This window comes from Gracilinanus agilis, chromosome 5, assembly GCF_016433145.1.
Source record: "Gracilinanus agilis isolate LMUSP501 chromosome 5, AgileGrace, whole genome shotgun sequence".
NCBI lineage: Eukaryota > Metazoa > Chordata > Mammalia > Didelphimorphia > Didelphidae > Gracilinanus > Gracilinanus agilis.
This window is the reverse complement of record NC_058134.1, coordinates 46272897-46293079: the sequence shown is the minus strand read 5'-3', so window position 1 is coordinate 46293079 and position 20183 is coordinate 46272897. Positions and strand designations below refer to the sequence as shown.

Genomic DNA, 20183 nt, shown 5'->3' with positions numbered 1-20183 from the left:
CCCTTCCTTCCCTTCCTTCCTTCCTTCCTTCCCTTCCTTTCCTTCCTTCCTTCCTTCCTTCCTTCCTTCCTTCCTTCCTTCCTTCCTTCCTTCCTTCCTTCCTTCCTTCCTTCCCTTCTTCCCTCCCTCCCTCCCTCCCTCCCTCCCTCAGGTCTTTTAGGGTTTCTTCAAATGGCTGGCTACCTGATTGATCTCCTAATTTTTTTTGGCGGGGGGAATCCAGGATAGAGGAATGACAGAGATTCATAATTGCTTGAGCCCATCTGGGTTGATAAATAATCAAGTCCAGGAAACTTCTTTAGTCCTCTCAAGTAGGTTTTAGTAGGCATGTTCACAGCCATCCTGGGGAGATGTAATCAAAATCTAAAACAGAAGCTCATGTGTTAAGGCAGTGTGATTGATTGCTGGTGACAGTCTTTTCCTTACATTAATGAGACCTTTATAGTTAACACTCTTTAATATATGAACATGTATCTTGACAGTTATCAGCCAAAAACATTTTCCTACTGAATTGAATCTTTTAGGGAAAAAAATCAGGCAACTGTAAAGCCAATGGAAAGCAGGCAGGGACTAGCAAATGGGGAGTTTTTGTTCCAAGGGAGCATTCTTTTGCAAATGCAAAATGCTTCCTAATTCCTGTGATTTAGTCTCCCTCTGCTGGTGCAAAAAGGTAAAACTTCCTTGTCTTTGCTCTCTGTTTCCACATTATTGTCAGTTTAAAGGACAACAGAAGATTTTCCCTGGCTCTGACCTCTTCTAACCTCCCTTTCCAAAAAGACTTCCTGCTTTATTGTTAACTGATGCCCTTTTGTGTTCTGACTCTTTTCCTCTTGTTCTCTTTCCATCTTGGGTTTGTCATAGTAGCTTGACTTTCTTCATTTCTTGTCATTCTTTCCATCCTTATGTCCTTGACATTCAGGGTCAACAGGAGGAGTTGGCATACTCCAGAGCTCATTGCCCCTTCCCCCACTAGTATTGCCCCTTTGAAGTTTACTCCATCTGTCTCTGGCAGTCTGTGCAGACCTTCGCTTCAGGTGATTTCTGCCTCTTTTTCAGAAGTTGAGCGCCTGGTTCCCAGCCTTCTTCTCCGTTACAACCCCAAAATGCCCAGTCAAACATCCTGGTTTTTTACTTCATTAATTCTCATGAGTTACACCTGTATCTTAGCTACCCCTAATGATTCCAGAATTCTTTCTGATGATAACCGTCTGCCTCACTCTGTATAAACCTACTTCTAGCTTCCATTGCTAATTCCTCCAATTTTTCCATCACTCCCCTCAAGATCCTGTCACTAGCCTACCTGCTACAGCTCTCACTCTTGCCTGCCCATCTGCTCTGCTCTCTGCTCTGTTCTTTTGCCTTAAAACATTCCTAGAGAAGTAGTAAAACTGTCCTCACAGGTTCTACCAGAATTCTGTGACATCTAATTTTTTTTAAGTGGGCCCTCATTGCTGCCCAGCTATTTTTCTTATCTCATTGACTCTCAAGAACCTTGTGTATAGGCTCTGATTATAACCTTTTAAACTTCCTTTAAACCCCTAGTGATACAACTTATCCCTTCTCTTTGACTAGGTGATCTTACCCCCACTTTCCCTGAGAAAACCAGATGCACACATTGTTAACTCCATCACCTCTTCTACACCACATCTTCAAATCTTTGGGTATCTTTCCCCGACCTCTGCTTCAAATTCAGAGGAATTTTTAAAAACTTTTCTCAAAAGTGTCCCATTTCTTTGCCTAGACTAAGAGTATTGTCATGTAGGGAAGACGTGGAGGGGGCAAGGGAGCATATAAGGAGGGTAATCTGCATGGTAGAAGACATCAATACCCTGCCACATGGGGTAAACTGAAGGGATTTACATGGTTTAGTCTGCAGAGAAGACATGATTGGCTTAGGTATCTAATAGATTTTCATGACGGATTAGGCTTCTGTTTGACCTCTGAGGGCAGCACTAGGAATTATAGGTAGAAGATGCAGAGAGGGAGAATTAAACATGATGGAAGGAAAATCTTTCTAACAGAAGTATCTTAAAGGAGAATGGGCTGCCCTGGGAGATAATGAATCCCTCTCTAACCAGGAAATTTCAAGCAAAAGCTAGATGACTATTTACCATGTATTTGAAGTGAGGGTTCGGGTTCCTTTTCAGTTATTGGTTGGAGTAATTTCTAGTAACTCTTTAATTCTTTGATTCTTTGATTCTAAATTTATGCCACAATCATCTTCTGCAGTTGTGGATATTTATAGATTAATTTGCAGTGGTTCTGCCCCTTGGAAGAATGCTCGCATTTATAAATGTACAGCTGACATAAAGAGCAAAGAGTGGAGTTTGTTGTATGTGCTAGTTTACCATTACAAACATTTTCCTTAGTGGAGTCCTCTAGAGTACATTGCAGAACTTTTGGTCTTAGTGGAACACAGTTTGAGAAATTCTGTTGTAATGTACTGTATTTCATGATGACTTACTTTAATGGTTCTCTGGCTTTTTAGCACTGTGAGTTCTCCCTCCATCCATGTAATACTTCCCTGCCTTCTCATGATGCGTAGCTCTTGTCTATGCTTTCTCACAAATCTTCTGCAGGGGGTCTATCCCTCATTCTAGAGACCTTCTTCTAGCTCTCTCCTCATTTTTTGGATATTTATTGAATACATGAGATAGCTGTCTCTTTTCTTTTGCTTCTGGCACATTATCAGCCACCTTCTTTTTAAGTAATGCACCTCTGGATCCATCTCTTGTGCCATTTTTTCTAAAGCAGTTATTAATTGGTAATAGATTGTAGATTGTCCTAACCCATCATGCACTTTCACTTTGCCATTTGAATTGTCTATACCTTTAATACTGGTAGAATATTGCTTTTAAGAAGATGTACTTTTGTTCTTGGAGAGCTTGGAGTCATTTGTACTCTATTCAGTTCCCCAGCATCAATCAGTGCATTCTCCTCTATTCCCCATTTTGATAGGCAGGGAATAAAATAGGCATGAATGCACACCAAAGATGTCTAATACAGTTGTGGAGGTTGTTCCTATGCAGTGTCTAATTGCAATGGTTTCTCTAGAGGTGGAGATCGTCTTGTTTGTATATGACGTTGTCCTAATTCCATCAAATCTTTGAAAATGGCAAAGTGTTCTAAATGAGATCTGTATCTGGCCTAATTATGCACAGAAGGAGAATGAAGAAAAGAATGATTGCTGACTCTCCAGACTATGATAGGCAACTAAATGGCCAAATCATAAATCTGATCCTTCATGGCATATATAGCTTACATAGTCAGTGCAGAGAGGCAATGTTCTGGACCCAAAATTGAACCAAATTAATGGTCATGTGTGTTATGAATAAAATTTAGTGTAAATGGATACAAATATTTGAATCTTACCTAATTGTACAGGAAAGTAAATCAAAGGAAGTACATGAAAGAGTAAAAAATGCTTAGTAGTTGGAGAGAGCTATATGTTTGCAAGGCAGATGATTAATTACAAGTGATGAGAAATATAAATAAATAACTCATTTGGGAATTTTAGAACTGTACAAATTTATACCCTTGGATAAAATGTTTTTTTTAAAAATTACTTTTTTCTTCTTTTACCACTGAATGATGTCATTTTAATCAACTGATATATAAATACTATTCACATTTTTCCTGTTAGAAATATTGACATGTCTACCAATAAATTTTCACATTTTTGCTTATTTTAATTTTTCAATATCTGAAATTTTAATTTTCCTATAGATAATGTTCTTCCTGAAGCATCATCTGAATTTGCTAGTTTACTTAATGGATTGCTTCAAAAGGAGCCTCAAAAAAGGTAAGAGTATTTTGTTACCAACTCATAATGCTTCTTTTGGTGCATCTTCATCTCCCCCCCCCCCACCCCGGTCTTAGAATAGAGATGTTCTTAATGCAGAATTATTCTTTGGGGACTACTTCTGATTTTCTTTTCAAATAGCCCTGAGAAGAGAGTCAATTTTCTTGCTTTTCAGTAGTATTTTTGGCTATAGTAACGTAAAGCAAATTATTTTGTCTTTACATTCCATGTCAAATCCCAGTGGAGTGAATAAATTCTAACTCTTGAACCCAGATAGAATATTTCCCTTTCTCAGGGTCCGGTCAGATATATGTCACTCTGGTGAATTGGAGTTCAGACCTTCATAAGGAATGCTGTCTTTATGGAGAAAACACAGCTATATGAAATCCTAATACTTAAAAATGTATTGCAATAAATGTTTACTGAAAGGTAGTTTAATTCATTTCACTTCAGTGAATATTATTATTTCCTGTGGAGGGAGGGGGGTACCTGAAAATTGGGTGATCAAAAAAATAAAGATATAGTTTCTGCTCTTATGTATGTATATCGTGTGTGTTTGTGATATATAGCACATGTATTACTCTAGTGTCTGTAAGAGCCAAAGAGATAATGGACATAATAAGTATGTATGATGCTGGTGCTTGGGGATAAAGATAGGGCCCGAATTGCACATTCTTCATCTTGTAGTAAGAGTTATATGCTATAAACAATGGCGGGAAGATCATTGGAATGGGACTTGGGAATTTAGCCCCTGATTTGCCCCTACTTCGCCACCCATATGACATAGGACAAAGCATTGAATCTACTTGCGCTCCTGTTATCTCACCTGGAAGATAGTGGTTGGAATGTCATTATTTAAGGTCCTGTCCCTCTCCAAAATTGTGATTCTATGTATCTTTGTAAGTGGGAGGCATGATTTGAATCATAGTATAAATGAATCTATTGCAAAGCTGAAGCATGTTTAAGAAGGGATTGTGGAAAAGAAGTCTGGCCATTACTGAAATTGTATCATTGCCTTCCTTGCCCTATGAGGATGTGTCTTTAAAATGGCGATGGAGGGGGCAGTTAGGTGGCTCAGTGGATTGAGAGCTGGGCCTAGAGACAGGAGGTCTTGGGTTCAAATTTGGCTTCAGAAACTTCCTAGCTGTATGAACCAGGGCAAGTTACTTAACCCCCATTGCCTAGCCCTTACCACTCTTCTGCCTTAGAACCAATACACAGTACTGATTCTAAGACAGAAGGTAAGGTTTTTTAAAAAAAGTAAAATAAAATAAAATGGCGACGGTTCTTTTTCTGAATGAGTGATTTGAGTGGAGATATCAGTGTTATAAAATCGAGCTCTTTTATTGCAACATATAAACATACAAACTTACTTGCTGAATAACTAGAATATGATTTTTCTCATCAAAGCATAACTTATCCCATTATAATACTATTTGTTGGTTTTTTATGTATAGAGGCAGCTGTAATAGTAGGTAGAGTTATGGTTTGAGGAATCATAATCCCACCTTCTTTTGTCAGAGGTATTCTATTATGAAGCCCAAGGCTATTATGGACGTATTAATTCAACATTCTTTAAAGAACATTAAAAATCATAAAACTAATAGGATTTTTCTTAATAAAAGATAGCATCAATTTTCTCTAGAAGGTAAACTGTTTTTTTTTAGCTGAAAGTTTTCTCTGTACATCAGCTCTTAACCTTTTTTTGGGTCCTGGGTCACTTTGGCAGGCTGTTGAAGCCTCTGGACTCATTCCCTGAGTAATGCTTGCACATGTATAAAATAAAACACAAAGGATTACCAAGGAAACTAATCACAATGAAAACAGTTATCATATAATAATAATAAAAAAATATGGTTCACCAACTCAAGGGTAAGAACTACTAACAGCACATGCAACATTCTGCTTTGGAGCCCCTCAACTCTCCCTTGAGGAGGGAGACATGCTCCATTGTATGTGGTCCTGAAACAATTTAGTCATTGCAGTTATTCAGAGTTGAGCTGACTTCCTCTATTTTCATCTATATGATGACAGTCATCTTGGTTCTGCCCAGTTTACTCTGCATCAGTTGTACAAGTTTTCCAGTCCTTCTCTTGAGTTTTTTGATTTGCTATTTCATCCATCACAGTTTTTTTTTAAAGTTATTCTCCAACTTTGTTTTTAGTTTTATGTCACCATGAGATGTGTTGCTATAAATATTTTGGCATATGTGAAAACATGAGTTTTTCAGAGCCACATTTTATAAATAAGGTAGATGATCAAACTGGATTCAGAAATTAAGGGGATGACTCTGAAGTAATGAGGCCACTTCTCTGTTATGTCTCAGTAAGTGGTTCTTAAGATTATTCCCGAAAGAGGACATCTTAAAATATTTTAAACAATGACAACCTTGTGGAATAAATGTCTGGCCTCTTGTGTGACATATTTGAACAAATTCTTTCTAATACTTGAGTCCTGACCACATAATTGCACATTTAAAAGTCATTCACACTAATATATAATTCTTTGTAGACTCTTTGAGATTTTAAATTGAACTTGGAACAGGCCATTAACAGATCTTGATCTCTGGGATTGTAATACTTTATAAACTGTTCCATTTTGGACTGACTGAGACTTCTGGATATTTTCTCCAAGGGTTTGTTTATTTAGCATGTATAGCATCTTAAGAAGAGAATTAAAGGGAAAGTTAAAAAAACTCTTTTATATTTAAGGGAAAGTAATTATAAATTCCTCCACTGTAGTTCTTTTCTAATTTGTGTAGCGAGGGCTAGTTCTAGTAGCGTCTACCAAGCTGGAGGGGCCTTCAGTCTTGCCCCAATGATGGCTGCTGTGTCTCTGCCTGGGAGGCTCATCCTAAAGAAGGCTGGCCATCAGGGGACACATTTTTAAAGTCCCAGCAACTTGAGAAGCTAGATAGGGAGGACAGCCATCTTCCTGAGTTCATGAGATAAAATCACAGTTCTTTGGAAGGAGAACTTAGTGATGAGGTAATTGCTCAACTATGCTAAGTACTTAGGAGACATTCTGGGAATGATCTTGGTATCAGTTTGAGTCTTTATTCTCTTGTTTTCCATAGATTGTCTTGGACAGAAGTATTACAGCATCCCTTTTGGAAGGAAGCTTTCAAGAAAGAAGATCATGATTCTCCAAATACTCAAGATGCCAACTTTAAGTAAGTTCCTTGCTCAGGAGGGTTTAGACTAACGGTCGGCAACCTTTTTTGGCCGTGAGAGCCATAAATGCCTGCGGAAGGAGGAGGATGGAGGTGGAAGATCCTGGAATATGGGGCGGGGGCTGAAGGGCCCCCTGGGGCACATCCTGGGGCTCTGCCTGGACTGGCCAGTCAGGAGGTGGAGCCAGATATGGCTCGAGAGCCATTCATTGCTGACCCCTGGTTTAGACAGTTAATTCTTTGCAGAAAGTATAGTTGTGAACACTTGAATCCCCATCGTGCTCTGTTATATGACATTTTTGCCTAAGTCCATAATGTGAATATGAATCGATATTCCTTTCCAGATAGGGCAGTCTCATCTATTTATATCTGTCCATGTCTGCATCTGTGTGTATGTATTTATGTACTTGTGTACAATAGAAGTAGATAGCGGGATATATGTGTGTATGTGTAAACACAGATGTATGTGCATACAGCCACATGTATGTGTAAGGGTATGCTTGTAGATACGTGTATCCACATCTTTACACATGTGTGTATATGTATTTGCAATGTGTGATTTATGTGTTTGTGTATCTGTATCTGTGCAGATGTAGGCTTGACATAGATGCACATCTCCATCCGCATCGCTCTACACACACACACACACACACACACACACACACACACACACTCTCTCATATCTGCACATTCACACGAGTGCTTTTTGTTTCCTCATTTTACAATCATCTGCTATCGATAAAGAGTCCCCGGTATTCCCCTGTGCCCAAAGAAGCCCCAGGCCCCGGAGCTTGGAGTCTAGCCGGGACACTCTCTGACGGAGTGGAAAGCACCTGCGCCCCGTCGGGCATCACCTAGATGGCCGGTGCTGGGCAAACGCAGCCTCTGTTCGCCTCGTTTATAAAAGGAGGGAGTCGCTACAGATCTCACTTCTCTCCTTTTAGAGGCAGGCGAGGAGGCTCCAAGGAGACGAGGGTTGTGAAAGCATTTCGAACCCTCAGAAGCTTGATGTAAAGAGAAAGTATGATTGCCGGGCTGTAGCTTACACAACAGCTCCTGATTCTGTAAGCTAGGAGCCGGCTAGTGAATTGTAAGAAGAAATCACCCACTAACATAACGCTCAAATGTCTTCAGATATTCTAGAAAAGAGATTTGGAAACGGCCCATCTACTCACCAATCCGGGGTTTTCCTATTTAGTTTGATGGGTAAATGCACGCCGTCACCCTGAGCCTGACACTCGGCTGCCATGCCTGGAGCAGGGATGATCCATACCTTATGGACACTTTATTTTCCCTCACGTTATTGGGTCTCTGGTGAACCTGTCATTTGTTCAGGCCTCTCCCTCCTCCCCTCCCTTTCTCCCCCTTCTCTCCTCCCTAGAACAGGCCTTTGAGCCAGCCTGGTTCTACTACCCACAGCCCAGTGAAGTTTGCTCTTTGGACACCTAGTTAGTTAAGTATCCTAAGGCAGGATTTGAACCCAGGTCCTCTGACTCCAGAGCCAGTGAATGTTCTGTCTGTGGGATCACATTGTTCACTCCTACCTCTGGAAGCGTTCTGATTTCTTTCCTGACTAGTCATTTATTTCATGTGTAAAGTAAAAATGAAGATTTTCCTTCCAAGTAAACCATGAAAAGGGATGTTGGATGGAGTTGGTCAGGTTCCCTGAAGGGCTAGTAGGTCCCGTGAAAAGATCCAAGAGGCCATCCTTGGGATAGACGCAGAAATGGCAGTGATGGTATTCACTTCATGCAGATTCTTCAGACTTCTTCATGCTGGGATGGCTTTGAATGCAATAGTGATCGAGGCATGGCCACAGGCCAACCTTTCTGCCATCTGCAGTGGCAGCAGAGGACATTCCCCCTGAGAAATGAGAGTTTGAGGAATCTGGAAGAGCAGGGTCTGTGCCCACATTGTGTGTACATTTATTCACATCTAGCTCTGCCCGCGTATCTGGTAGCAGTGATGGTCGTCCTTCCCAGATAGCGAGAAATCAGCATAGGAGAAGATGGCTCTTCGGTGAGGGCTTTCAGATCCCCGAGCTCTGAACTTTTAAAAGGATAGAATGGAGGACAGCGGCTGGACTTGGAAACAAAGACCAGGGTCTGAGCCTCCACCTGTTATAATTTGTCTTTGAGGGGCCTCCTTTACGTTGGTGAACTTTGGTTTTCTCATCTGTAAAATGGGGATGATCATTCTGTCTCCTGCCAGGGCCCCCAGGAGCTGGGCTTCTGCCTTATGTTGCCCTGACCCATTTCCAAACTGCACTGCCGCTCTCTGTCTCCATTCTCTGGTCTAGCTTCCCTTGACGTGTTGTGTTTGTGTTCTCCCGTTGGAACGTAAGCTCTTTGAGGGCAGGGATTTGTCTTGTTGGCATGTTTCATTTTAAAAATAATTTTTATCTCCATTGCTCGGTAAGTACCTGGCACAGAATAAATACTTAATAAATGTTCCTTCCCCCCTTTGTTCCTTCATGCCTCCATAGACTTCCTATGCTAGAGTGTTGTTAGGAGACTTATATGAGTAAAGTATGTAAAATATTTAATAACTGAATTGCCGTCACAGAGTATTTGTGAGGGAAAGAACTTGTTCAACTGAAAAGAGCTCTATGAGGGTGAACATTATTATTTTTAACAATAACCAAACTGCTGTTGGAATTCATAAGGGAAAGGAGAAAACAGTTTTGCATATTAATTTCACCATCAGATGCCTCAGAGATATCTTCTCCATTAGCGTCACTGGGGAAAACAAACAAATTAATGGCCCAGTAAACTTAGATTTTTAATTTAACATCAGTATTTATTCAAACTAGCTTAATGGTTAAAATAGCTGTTGTTTATATGCATTTTAAAAGTTTACAAAGTGTATATATTATAGGCGGTGGAGATTATATAGTTTTATGAGGGGCCATAAATGTTTACCTTCCAAGTTGCCTGGTTTGAGGTATATGTTCAGTTTAGTAGAATTCTGGCCAACAGTACAGGTGAATAATTAGTAGGTAATGAAATAGTAAGTGTATAGGAGATTTAGCTTTTTAATGAGAGTTAGGTACTTAATATCTTGAGATTATTATATTGATTTACAGGTTTACTCCCAAGTTTTTTATTTTTAAATAAATGGAGAAAAGGGAAGGAGTTATGGTCAGGAATTTTACCTCTCCCTGAATAAGAAAGAATTAAATAACTGCTGCTAAAATTAATCACAATCTGGAGCTATTAAAAACCTCCTGTTAGGGGGCAGCTGGGTAGCTCAGTGGATTGAGAGCCAGGCCTAGAGACAGGAGGTCCTAGGTTCAAATCTGGCCTCAGACACTTCCTAGCTGTGTGACCCTGGGCAAGTCACTTGACCCCCATTGCCTACCCTTACCACTCTTCTGCCTTGGAGCCAATACACAGTATTGACTCCAAGACAGAAGGTAAGAGTTAAAAAAAAAACAAACAAAACAAAACCTCCTGTTTCCTTTAGTAATGTGGCAGTTGCTCCTGGACCCTAGGCTTGAGAGAGGCGATACTTCCATAAACCAGGGATCTTGTAGTATGCAGAGGTGGTGGAAAGAGCAGCCACATATGTCTAGGGACTGTAGCAGGGCCAGGGTGAGGGAACCAGTGGGGCCTGGCACTGGAATGAGATAAAGGACTTCAGCTAAACCAGGAAAGCATCTTGCACGAATGGGTCCACAGGAGGGTGGTCCAAGAGCTGCCTTGGTATTGATGAAATAGTAAATGAGTCAGGGAAAAAGCCTCTAGTGCATTGGACAGATCCTTGCTGGAGAACTCCGTGGAGGGGGAGCACATGATGACCATGTAGTGGGAGGAGGAGTATGCTCGATGATTAGAGCCCAGGTTTATTGAAGTGTAGATGAAATGTTCCCTTATACTGATATGTACGCAGGAAACTTTATACACCGTCTTCTTAGAAAGGAGGCTTTTACAGTGCTGGTTTGGTTGGCTGAGATCAGACCCTGTCATTCAGAGATCCAATTGCCCCTTTTTCTTCTTAAGCAAATACTGAATGGATGTAACATGCTATGAGGAGGCAAGCAATAATGACAGAAGGACCCCAGCAAGTGTTAGTAGAGATTAGGAAGCTCGGAGCATGAAACTGATACTTTAGGGGATTTCTAGTGTTTTTATGATAGTAGGACATGGGAAAGCACCATCTGGTTAAGAAGACGGGGTCTCAGAAGGTGATCCAGACTTCTGGACTACAAGGTAATATATAGGAGTGGGCTCTTTGTCAGGGATAGGATGTTTGCAGAGGCATTATGGCATAATGCCTATATAGCGGGATCATGGTCTGGGTTTGAGTCCCATTTCTGACCCATGCTGGCTGTGTGACTGGGCAGAACCTTTTAACTTCCCAATGTTCCAGGCAACTCTTTGTTGCCAAATGGTTGCTCATCTCCATTTGTAGAGGTTCTTTTGGTTCTGGCATCTGTTTTATCTATCTGTCTGTCTATGTATCTGTTATCAAATTCCATTAATATGTTGATTAGGTTTGTTAAAATAATTTTCTTATTCTCTTTTTTCCCCTCTTTGTTATAATGTGATTCTGTGGATGGGAATGGGAGGGATATATTGGAAAATGAAGGTGAAAATAAGAGATGTCAATAAAATTTAAACATAAGAGAGCCAAAATGCACTGTGTTCTGCCTCATTGGGGGAATATAGATATATGTAGTCCATATGTATTGATTTCTTTCTAATTTCAGTAATATGTACAATGTTCCACATTTATAATCTTTTACAAAGGGAAGGAGCTACATTTTCATCTCTCTTCTTCAAGGCCAAGCTGGTTATTATAATTACACAGTTGTTTGGTTTAAAAAAATTTTTAAATTCTTAACATTTGCATTGTTATAGTCATTGGATATATTGTTTTTTCCTCATCTCATTTTGTAAGTCTTCCAATGCTTCTCTGTATTTTTTATATTGATCTTTTTTATGGAGAAGTAAATATACATTACATTCTTGTAACAAAAATTACTTAGCCATTCCTCAATTACTAGGCATCTATCTCCCTCTCCCTCCCAAGTTCTTTGTACAATAAAAGTGCCACTATTAATATTTTGGTGTATACGAAATCTATTTTTGGCATCCTTGGAGTATATGCCTAGCAGTGAAATCTTCAAATTAAAAAATATACCTATTGAATCACTTTCTCAACTTAATTCCAAACTAATTCCCAGAAGTTTGGGCCTGTTCAGTGCTTCACCACAGCCTGCCTGTCTTATCACAGCCCCTTCAGCATTGAATGATTTCCATCTTTTGCCATCCTTGTCATTTGCTGAGTATCAGAATTATTTTGATATGTATTTTTCTCATGATGAGTGATTTGGAGTATCATTTCAAATTGTTAATAGTTTGTAGCTTTTTTTTGAGAACTTTTTGTTCATAATGGCTCTTGACATCATGTTTCTGTAAGTTCTTTTTGTATTTTGGGTATTAGACCCTTATAAGGAATATTTGGTAAAGGGTTTTTTTTTCCTTTAATTGAAAGCTTCTCTTCTTATCCCAGTCTTGTGAGATTTTGTTTGTCTAAAGGCTTTTCAGTTTCATTTTAATCAAAATTATCTCTTTACTTTTGTGATCAACTTTAACCTTCATTTGATTAAGAATTTATTCTAGTTTGAGAGCCAGGCATAGAGACATGAGGTCTTATGTTCAAATCTGACCTTAGACACTTACTTCCTAACTTTATGATCCTGGACAAACTGCTTAACCCCATTTGTCTTGCCCTAACTGCTCTTCTGCCTTGGAACAAATACTAAGTATTAATTCTGAGACAGAAGGCATAGTTTTTTAAAAAAAAGGGGGGGGAGGAATTTATCCTCCAGCTGTAAAAGGTACATGATCTGGTTCTCTTTTAATTATGTAACTTTAATATTAAAAGTCTTGTATTCATTTTGAGCTTATAGTATTATATGGATAATATTCCCTTTCATTCTATGTTTCTCTTGTCCATGTTCTCCCATTAATCCTTTATAGGGCATCCACTCAATATGTTATAGGCCTTCCATTAGTTCTCTTGATGTTGTGTGGATACTAATGGAGCATACGAGCAATTATTCATTGATTATCTGTCACTCTTGCCATGTGCCTGGCAGACTATTTTTCCAGTTATATATTTTGTTGACCTCCTTTACTAAAAAGAATTCTGCCTAGCTCTCCACATTGGAAAAAAATGAATGGATGAAGAATGCCTACTGTTCAGACTCTAGAATGAAGTTGGATAGAAAACCCATAGAGTTGGTCCATTAATACACATATCTTGGACAGCTCCCCTGCACTGGGCAATGATATAGATCTTGAATTGAACAGGAGGAGAATGAACTGGATTGCCTTTGGGAAATTGTGCAGTTTTTTTTAATAATACCAAGCTTCCTTCTCTGAAATGAGGACCTGTCTTTATAATACCATTATTCTTCCATTGATTTGGGATGGCTCTGAGTCCTGGAATAACAATTTCTGAATAATTAAACTTGAAGACTACCCAAAGGCAATGAAAAGGTATATGGTGGGTGTGAGCAGGCATCTATACTAACTTGGCTGATTATCAGCCCCAAATTGCATAAAAGAAAGGTCATGGAAAATATAATGAATAAAACATCCATCTGAATGTAAGCCCTGAAGGCATTCACAGTCTAATAAGGCAAAGATAACCACAACACAAATAATTATTTTAAAAGGTAGAATATAATGTTGTTTTGTTTTTTTTTGCTTCTGTAGATATCTAGAAGAGAGAATATATCTGGTTTCTGGGGAGGGAGGGCAAGAATTGGGATTTTTTTTGAAGTAGGCTTCTTTTGATCCAGGCATTTGAAGGATGAATATTATTTTGAGAAATGGAGATGGAGTGGAAGGACAATTCAGGTAGAATAATAATAATGATAATAATAACTGACAAGTGTTTTAAGATTTAAAGAAAACACTTTACCTAAATCAATCTCATTTGATCTTCCTTGATATAATGCAACACCCATTATACCCCATTTTTTTAAACCTTACTTTCTGTCTTATTATCAGTTCTAAGACAGAAGAATGGCAAGGGCTAGACAGTCAGGGTTACCCAAAGTCACACCAAAAGGAAATATCTGAGGCCAAATTTGAACCCAAGTCTTCCCAACTCCAGGTCTGGTGCTCTATATAGTACTATCTAACTTTCCCCCAATATACTTTTAATAATCTGGACTGGCAAGTACTAGAAGTATATAAAATCTTCATTTTTGAAATGATTAAACTGACTCAGAGAGGCTAATGTCATGCCCATAGTCACAGAACTAGTGAGTGAGGTGAGATTTGAACCTAGGCCTCTCCTGACTCCAAATCCAATGCTTATACTTCACTATTGAATTTATACTTCACTATTGAATCCTAGGATGGGTTTGGAGAACAGTGACTAGATTTGGCTGGAATGTAGTAGTTTGAGCCAGAACATGAATGATCTTGAAGAAAGATTAAGGAATTTGTACTTAATTTGGTAGGTAGTAGGAGCCATTGAAAGTTTTGGGGGGTAATAGAGTGACACAATTTATGATATACTCTAGGAAAATTAATCTGACAATGTCACGTGGAATATATTGGAAGAAGAGGAATATAGAGTCAGGGAGATAGGGTAAGGTAGAATATTATAGCAGGTTTGGCGTGATATATAGAGAAGATCTGATTCAATGCCTGTGGCAGTGGAAAGGAACAGCTGGATAGTTTTCTAGAAATGAGATTGTATGTTATATAACCCAAAACCAAATGTGGATTTTTTTTTCCATGAGGGGAGTGGTGGTGATGGTGGTGGTAGTGACATTTTCTTTCTGAGATTAGTTGGCCATGCCATTGCTTCCTGTTATTAGTGTGACTATTTGGAAAATTGATTGCTTTTGATTTGACTTATTTTTAATCATCTTTCATTTCCCATATAACACCTCCTGCTCTCTACCATTCCATCTCCTTAGTGCCTGATGAACCATCTCTCCTTGCCTTGCCTTTGCTCCTACTCTTCCTTCCATTTGAAACCCTCTCCCATCTCCTTTATTGTTAAAGCTATAAAAAAGGTTAAAATCTCACTTCCCAGAGGCTTTCCCTAAGAACCCTGTGCCCCAGACACTCCCATTTTAGTATTCCTTCATTTACATAGTAATATATCATCTTGCACTTGTTTATATTTTCTGATTTTTTCATTACCCTTGTCTTCTGAATTATATTGTTAATCCTTTGACATCATTAGTAATTCTTTTGTTAACTCTATGTGCTACCTAGGATAGATGCTCAATGTTGCTGCTCAGGACCCAAGCATTGAATGAACAAATGAATTAATTTGGTGTTTTAGTAATTTTTTTAGTACTCTATCCTTTTAAGTTATGTCCCATGCCTGAATTGGAACAAGGGTTGGATATGACAAGTTTCACCATAAGTGTTTGTGATTAAGATATAGTTAAAGCATTTTATTTCAATATAATTTGTTAAGCCTGATTTGTACAAACTGAACCGATTAGAATTTGAGAATCATGTGTAATGTCTTTAGGTAGACTGACAACTAGATTATACTTTAAATTGACATTTCTTCTGGGATTGCGAATTTACAGTATCTATTGATGCATAATTTAACTTTTTAGCCACAGTTGGAGGTGCTTTTTGTGAGTACACTAATATAAGGGCTTCGGAAATCACAATGCAACTTTTATTTTTTAATTGGTTTTCATGAAGGGTTGAAGGTAATTACTATTATTTTTGCTTTTTTATTAAAACTATGATTAAAATGGCATGTGTGTGTGTGAGTGTGTGTATGTGTGTGTGTGTGTGTGTGAGAGAGAGAGAGAGAGAGAGAGAGAGAGAGAGAGAGAGAGAGAGAGAAATCTACCACCACAAACTCTTGCCACTATCATATTGTTTATCTTGGGTTTTCTAAATTAGAAGATTGTATAGCTGAGGCTGCCATAATACTGTCCGAGGCCTTAATGCATTGTCTTACCTTTTGGTAAAACAAGAAAAAAAAGGAAGAGCAAGTTGAGAGGACTCTTTTTAGGTTGTTTAGTTTGGCATAAAGGTATTTTTGGATTAGATATCTTTAAGGATTGACTTTTCCTTAGGTTTTGAGATATTAGCTTGATTGAATTTTGTTTTTTTGTATTCAATAGTTGTGGAAGGATTTCTTTGATGTAATTGTAGACTGGGGAGATCTCTTATGACTCAGAATGTTTCTGACAAGAGCTGCCAATGGGATATTATTTTTACTTTCATATGTTGAAAGTATTGCATATTTAATTGATTTTATATTTTCTCACAGTGGCTAGAACACTTATAGTTAGAGCATCATAGAAAACATTAGGAGCCACCTTATCCTTGCTTTTATCCCATTGTGAATTTAGGTAATTTTTGTATTCTATATTATTGTGACCTGGTTTAAAAGACATATAATATAAAGAGGAATTGTGACCTCATTTTGCTACTGACTCTGTGAATTTTGGGTACATTTTTTTAACTTTTCTGGACTCAGTTCCCTAATTTATAAAAATGAAAGGTTAGACTTGATGGCTACAGAAGCTCCTTACTCTAGAGCTGTGATCAATGATCCTTTGACTTTTGAATGCTTGGTAAGAAAGAGTCTGATCATATAATCTGTGTGATTTCTTAAAGAGATATTTAGAGTTAACCTTTGGTGCCTCATTATTGACATTGTTCATTGGTGTGTGTGTGTGTGTGTGTGTGTGTGTGTGTGTGTACCTTTATTCTCTGAAAGCCTATAATTGTGTGTATTTGTGTATAGATAAATAGATGGGGTGTGTATATTTGTGTGTATGTATGTTTCCTTGTGCATGTATGTATGTCTCTCTACATGACCTAATATCTTTCTATATATATGTTCTGTGCCTGTAAAGATATACATATATATACACGCACATATATACACGCATATAAAATGTACATATATGCATATATAATAACTTTCTTCAATTAAAATAGTTTCTAGGGTCATTTACACCCTTTAACAATGTTTTTTCTCCCCAAGTTTGTTACTTCGCTAAGATATTCAGGATAATCGTATACAATCACAGAATGTTAAACCTTAGGGATTTCTTGGCTTGTTGAAGTCTGAAACTTTGATTTTACAGGTGAAGACACTGAGATTCAGCTGGTTATGCAGCTAGCTGTGCCCTTTCCCACACTGGTTTCTCTATGTAGACAGTTCTAGAAATGATTTTATTACAGATAATAAACTGGTTTCTTTTATTGATATGCAGAAAAATCATGGAATGCTCTTTAGCTGAAGAATGTGAAGAGCTGTTGTCAAGCAGCATGGAGAACGTCCAGACTTCTGGGTTGAATATCAGCCAACAGTTTAACAGGTCTTTTAAACTAGGTAAGTTTTTGATTTGAGTAAGCTCTTCTAAGATTGCCATTGCTAATTATGCCTCATTTCAGAGGCAGACTGACCTTCAGATCCTAGCAATAAGCTTTATTCATGATTTTTTTGATTGTTGTTCCTTTATGGGTGGTAATAGTAGGTTGCTTTCTTGTCACAGAAAATCCAGCTGAATTGCGGCCCAAGAGTGCTCTTGGATGTGGTCAGTTGAATGAATCTATATTTCTTCTCAGGTATGTAAAATGAAAAGTCATAAAAGAATTTATTGGAAAATAAAATATGCTTATTTATGATGCATGGTGACTAATCACTCCCTACAATTCTTTTTATAAAAATTGTTTAGGGGCTTATATGTGCGCTTAATTCCTGTGCCTCTAATTCAAAATTATAAGTAAACACTAATTGAAGTGTCTGAATTTTTTATTTGTTTTTGCCAAATGAAGCTATTCTCCCTATTTGTAAAGTACTGATTTAAGATATCAGAAGTTGCTTTTCTATGGATATAGGCCATGTATGGACGACTAAGTTGTTTTTTTTTTTTTTTTTTTGATATATTGACTTATTTCTTTATATGGCCTTTAATTTTGTTTTTAACTTTTAATTCAAAGCATTTGTTGAGCTCCTACTGTGGACAAGGCTTTGTACCAGATACTAGGAATACAGAGGTGAAAAGCAACACACAGTCCTTGCTTTTAAATAGCTGATAGTCCATGAAAGAGGACGAGATTATCCACAGATGTGCAGATACATATAACTCCTTATTAGGAACTAGAAAATGACTAAGTGCATAAGAGAGAATGCACAAATGTCTGGAAAGATTATTTCCATCTGGTGTCATCAAGAAAGGCCTTATAGGGTAATTATAAGAATTTCTTCTAGAATTCCTTATATATTTTGTACCGGTACTTGAAAGAGAATAATAATGTTAGTTAGAAATTGATAGGGGGAAATCCATTGCAGGCACAAACTTAGCATAGCATTTACAAATGCCCCAAAACTAACTGGGAAAAAGTAGTTTAGCTTAAGCAAAGTGTTAGGTGAAGGTGAGTAAAATATTATTGGGTTGGTGGGGTAGGACCAAATCAAGGAGGATACTGAATGTGGGTTTTGGGGTTTTCCATGGTGTTTGATAAGTATTGGGCAACCACTGAAGGCTTTTATTTTTATCTTATTTTTTAAGTTTGTTTGTTTATTTTTCAGTTACAGGTAGAAACCATTTTTGACAATAGTTTTCTGACATTTTGAAATTCAGATTTTCTCCCTCCCTCCCTTCTACCACTCTGAGGTAGTGAATACCAATGATTTCTTGTAATATATATTTCCATATTGTTCCTGCCATGAGAGAAGACATTTATCACACATACAACAAGATACTCATGAAGGAAATAAAGTGGAAGGTGCCAGGCTTTGATATTCAGTCAGATGCCAATAGTTCCTTCTTCGACTTTGGTTTTGCGTTTTTCATCGTGGGTCCCTTGTGGATTTCTTGGGAACTTGCTTTTCATCAGGTTGGATCTGGGTGTTTGTGAGATTCTGGGATTTTGTGACTACTCTGGTCTATGTAAGAGGCTACAAAGGCAAAAATTGACAGGCCTTGACCACAGATTGCGTAATGGGGGATGAGAAAGATTGAGGTGCTGAGTCTCCTATTCTTTCTCTTCCCCTTCCCCAGATCTCTTGTCCAGCCCAACATCTGTGCTCCACAAGTCTGCTCATGTCACTTCCCCTTTTGGAAGCCTTCAGTGGCTGCCCACCGCTTAAGTTAGTAATAGAAAAGGGGAGGGTTTAGGGGGAAAGAGAACAAATTCAGTTTTGGACATGTTGAGTTGAAGATATCCATGGCATATACAGTTTGAGATGTCCAACAGGCAGGTGGAGATGCCAGACGGTAGAGAGGTTAGGGCTGGATAGGGAGGTTTGTGAATCAACAGCGTAGTGATGGCAATTAAACACGTGGGAGCTGATGACATCATCTAGGAAATTGTATATAGAGAGAATATATTTGTAAATGTGTTGCTTTCATTTGTCCCTAGATCAGGAATACTACTTTATGACATGCAATCGGATGCACTTTCAAAAACCACACTATTTAGGGAGCTTATATCTTCAGAGGCTAGATGTCCACACACTGGCTTTAAGTAACATTGGGTGTATCGACATATGAGTATATTTTCCTTAGTCTCGGCCTGCGTGTGAAATTTTCTTGCATGTAAGCAACTCTCAAAGAACATTCTCTAAGATTACAGAAATGCATTGTGATCTACAGCAATCGAAGTTATAGCCTTACTAATGAAATCCTTGATGTATTGTTTATTCCCTCTGGGTTTAGTTTGCTGTGTGCACGTGTGTGTACATCACACATATGCTAGGCGTGTATAACCCAGCCCAACAGATTGAATCAAAGACATGCCATTCATAAAGTTCATAAATTAGCTTGGGCCTAGGGTTGGAGCCTAATGACCCAGAGAATTGTCTTTTATGAATTTTGAATTCTGAACTGTTTAAAAATAAGAGTACCAACATAATGAAGTCTGATTTAGTAGTTGGGATTGGTGTTTCCTTTTCAGTTCTCGCCCCACTCCTAGAACCAGCACCGCAGTGGGATTGATACATTCTGATATTGTAATCCATAAGCCATACCATCAGCCTTCTTCTTTTACAGAGGTAAGCCTAAATCAGGAAAAGAAACTGTTTTTTTCACAGAGGCACAAAATCTAGGCAAAGAAATAGGGAATAGATTTTAGAACTCTCCATATTAGTTTCCAGTGGTCAGTATCTCATGGTGTACAGACAGTGAAATAATTCCTTGTTCTTTTGACAAGCCTACTGTTGCTTCATAAATGTTTACATACA

The 20183-nt window shown here is 38.3% G+C and overlaps 1 protein-coding gene across 1 annotated transcript in view; it reads left to right on the top strand.

Annotated features, from left to right (window-relative positions):
* ULK4 (unc-51 like kinase 4) overlaps positions 1-20183 on the top strand; it is a 660820-nt gene that overhangs the window by 29033 nt on the left and 611604 nt on the right. The window contains exons 8-12 of the mRNA XM_044679671.1: positions 3727-3802; positions 6879-6974; positions 17209-17327; positions 17491-17563; positions 19898-19994. Coding sequence (XP_044535606.1) covers positions 3727-3802; positions 6879-6974; positions 17209-17327; positions 17491-17563; positions 19898-19994 — 461 coding nt within the window. The remainder of the gene's footprint in view (positions 1-3726; positions 3803-6878; positions 6975-17208; positions 17328-17490; positions 17564-19897; positions 19995-20183) is intronic.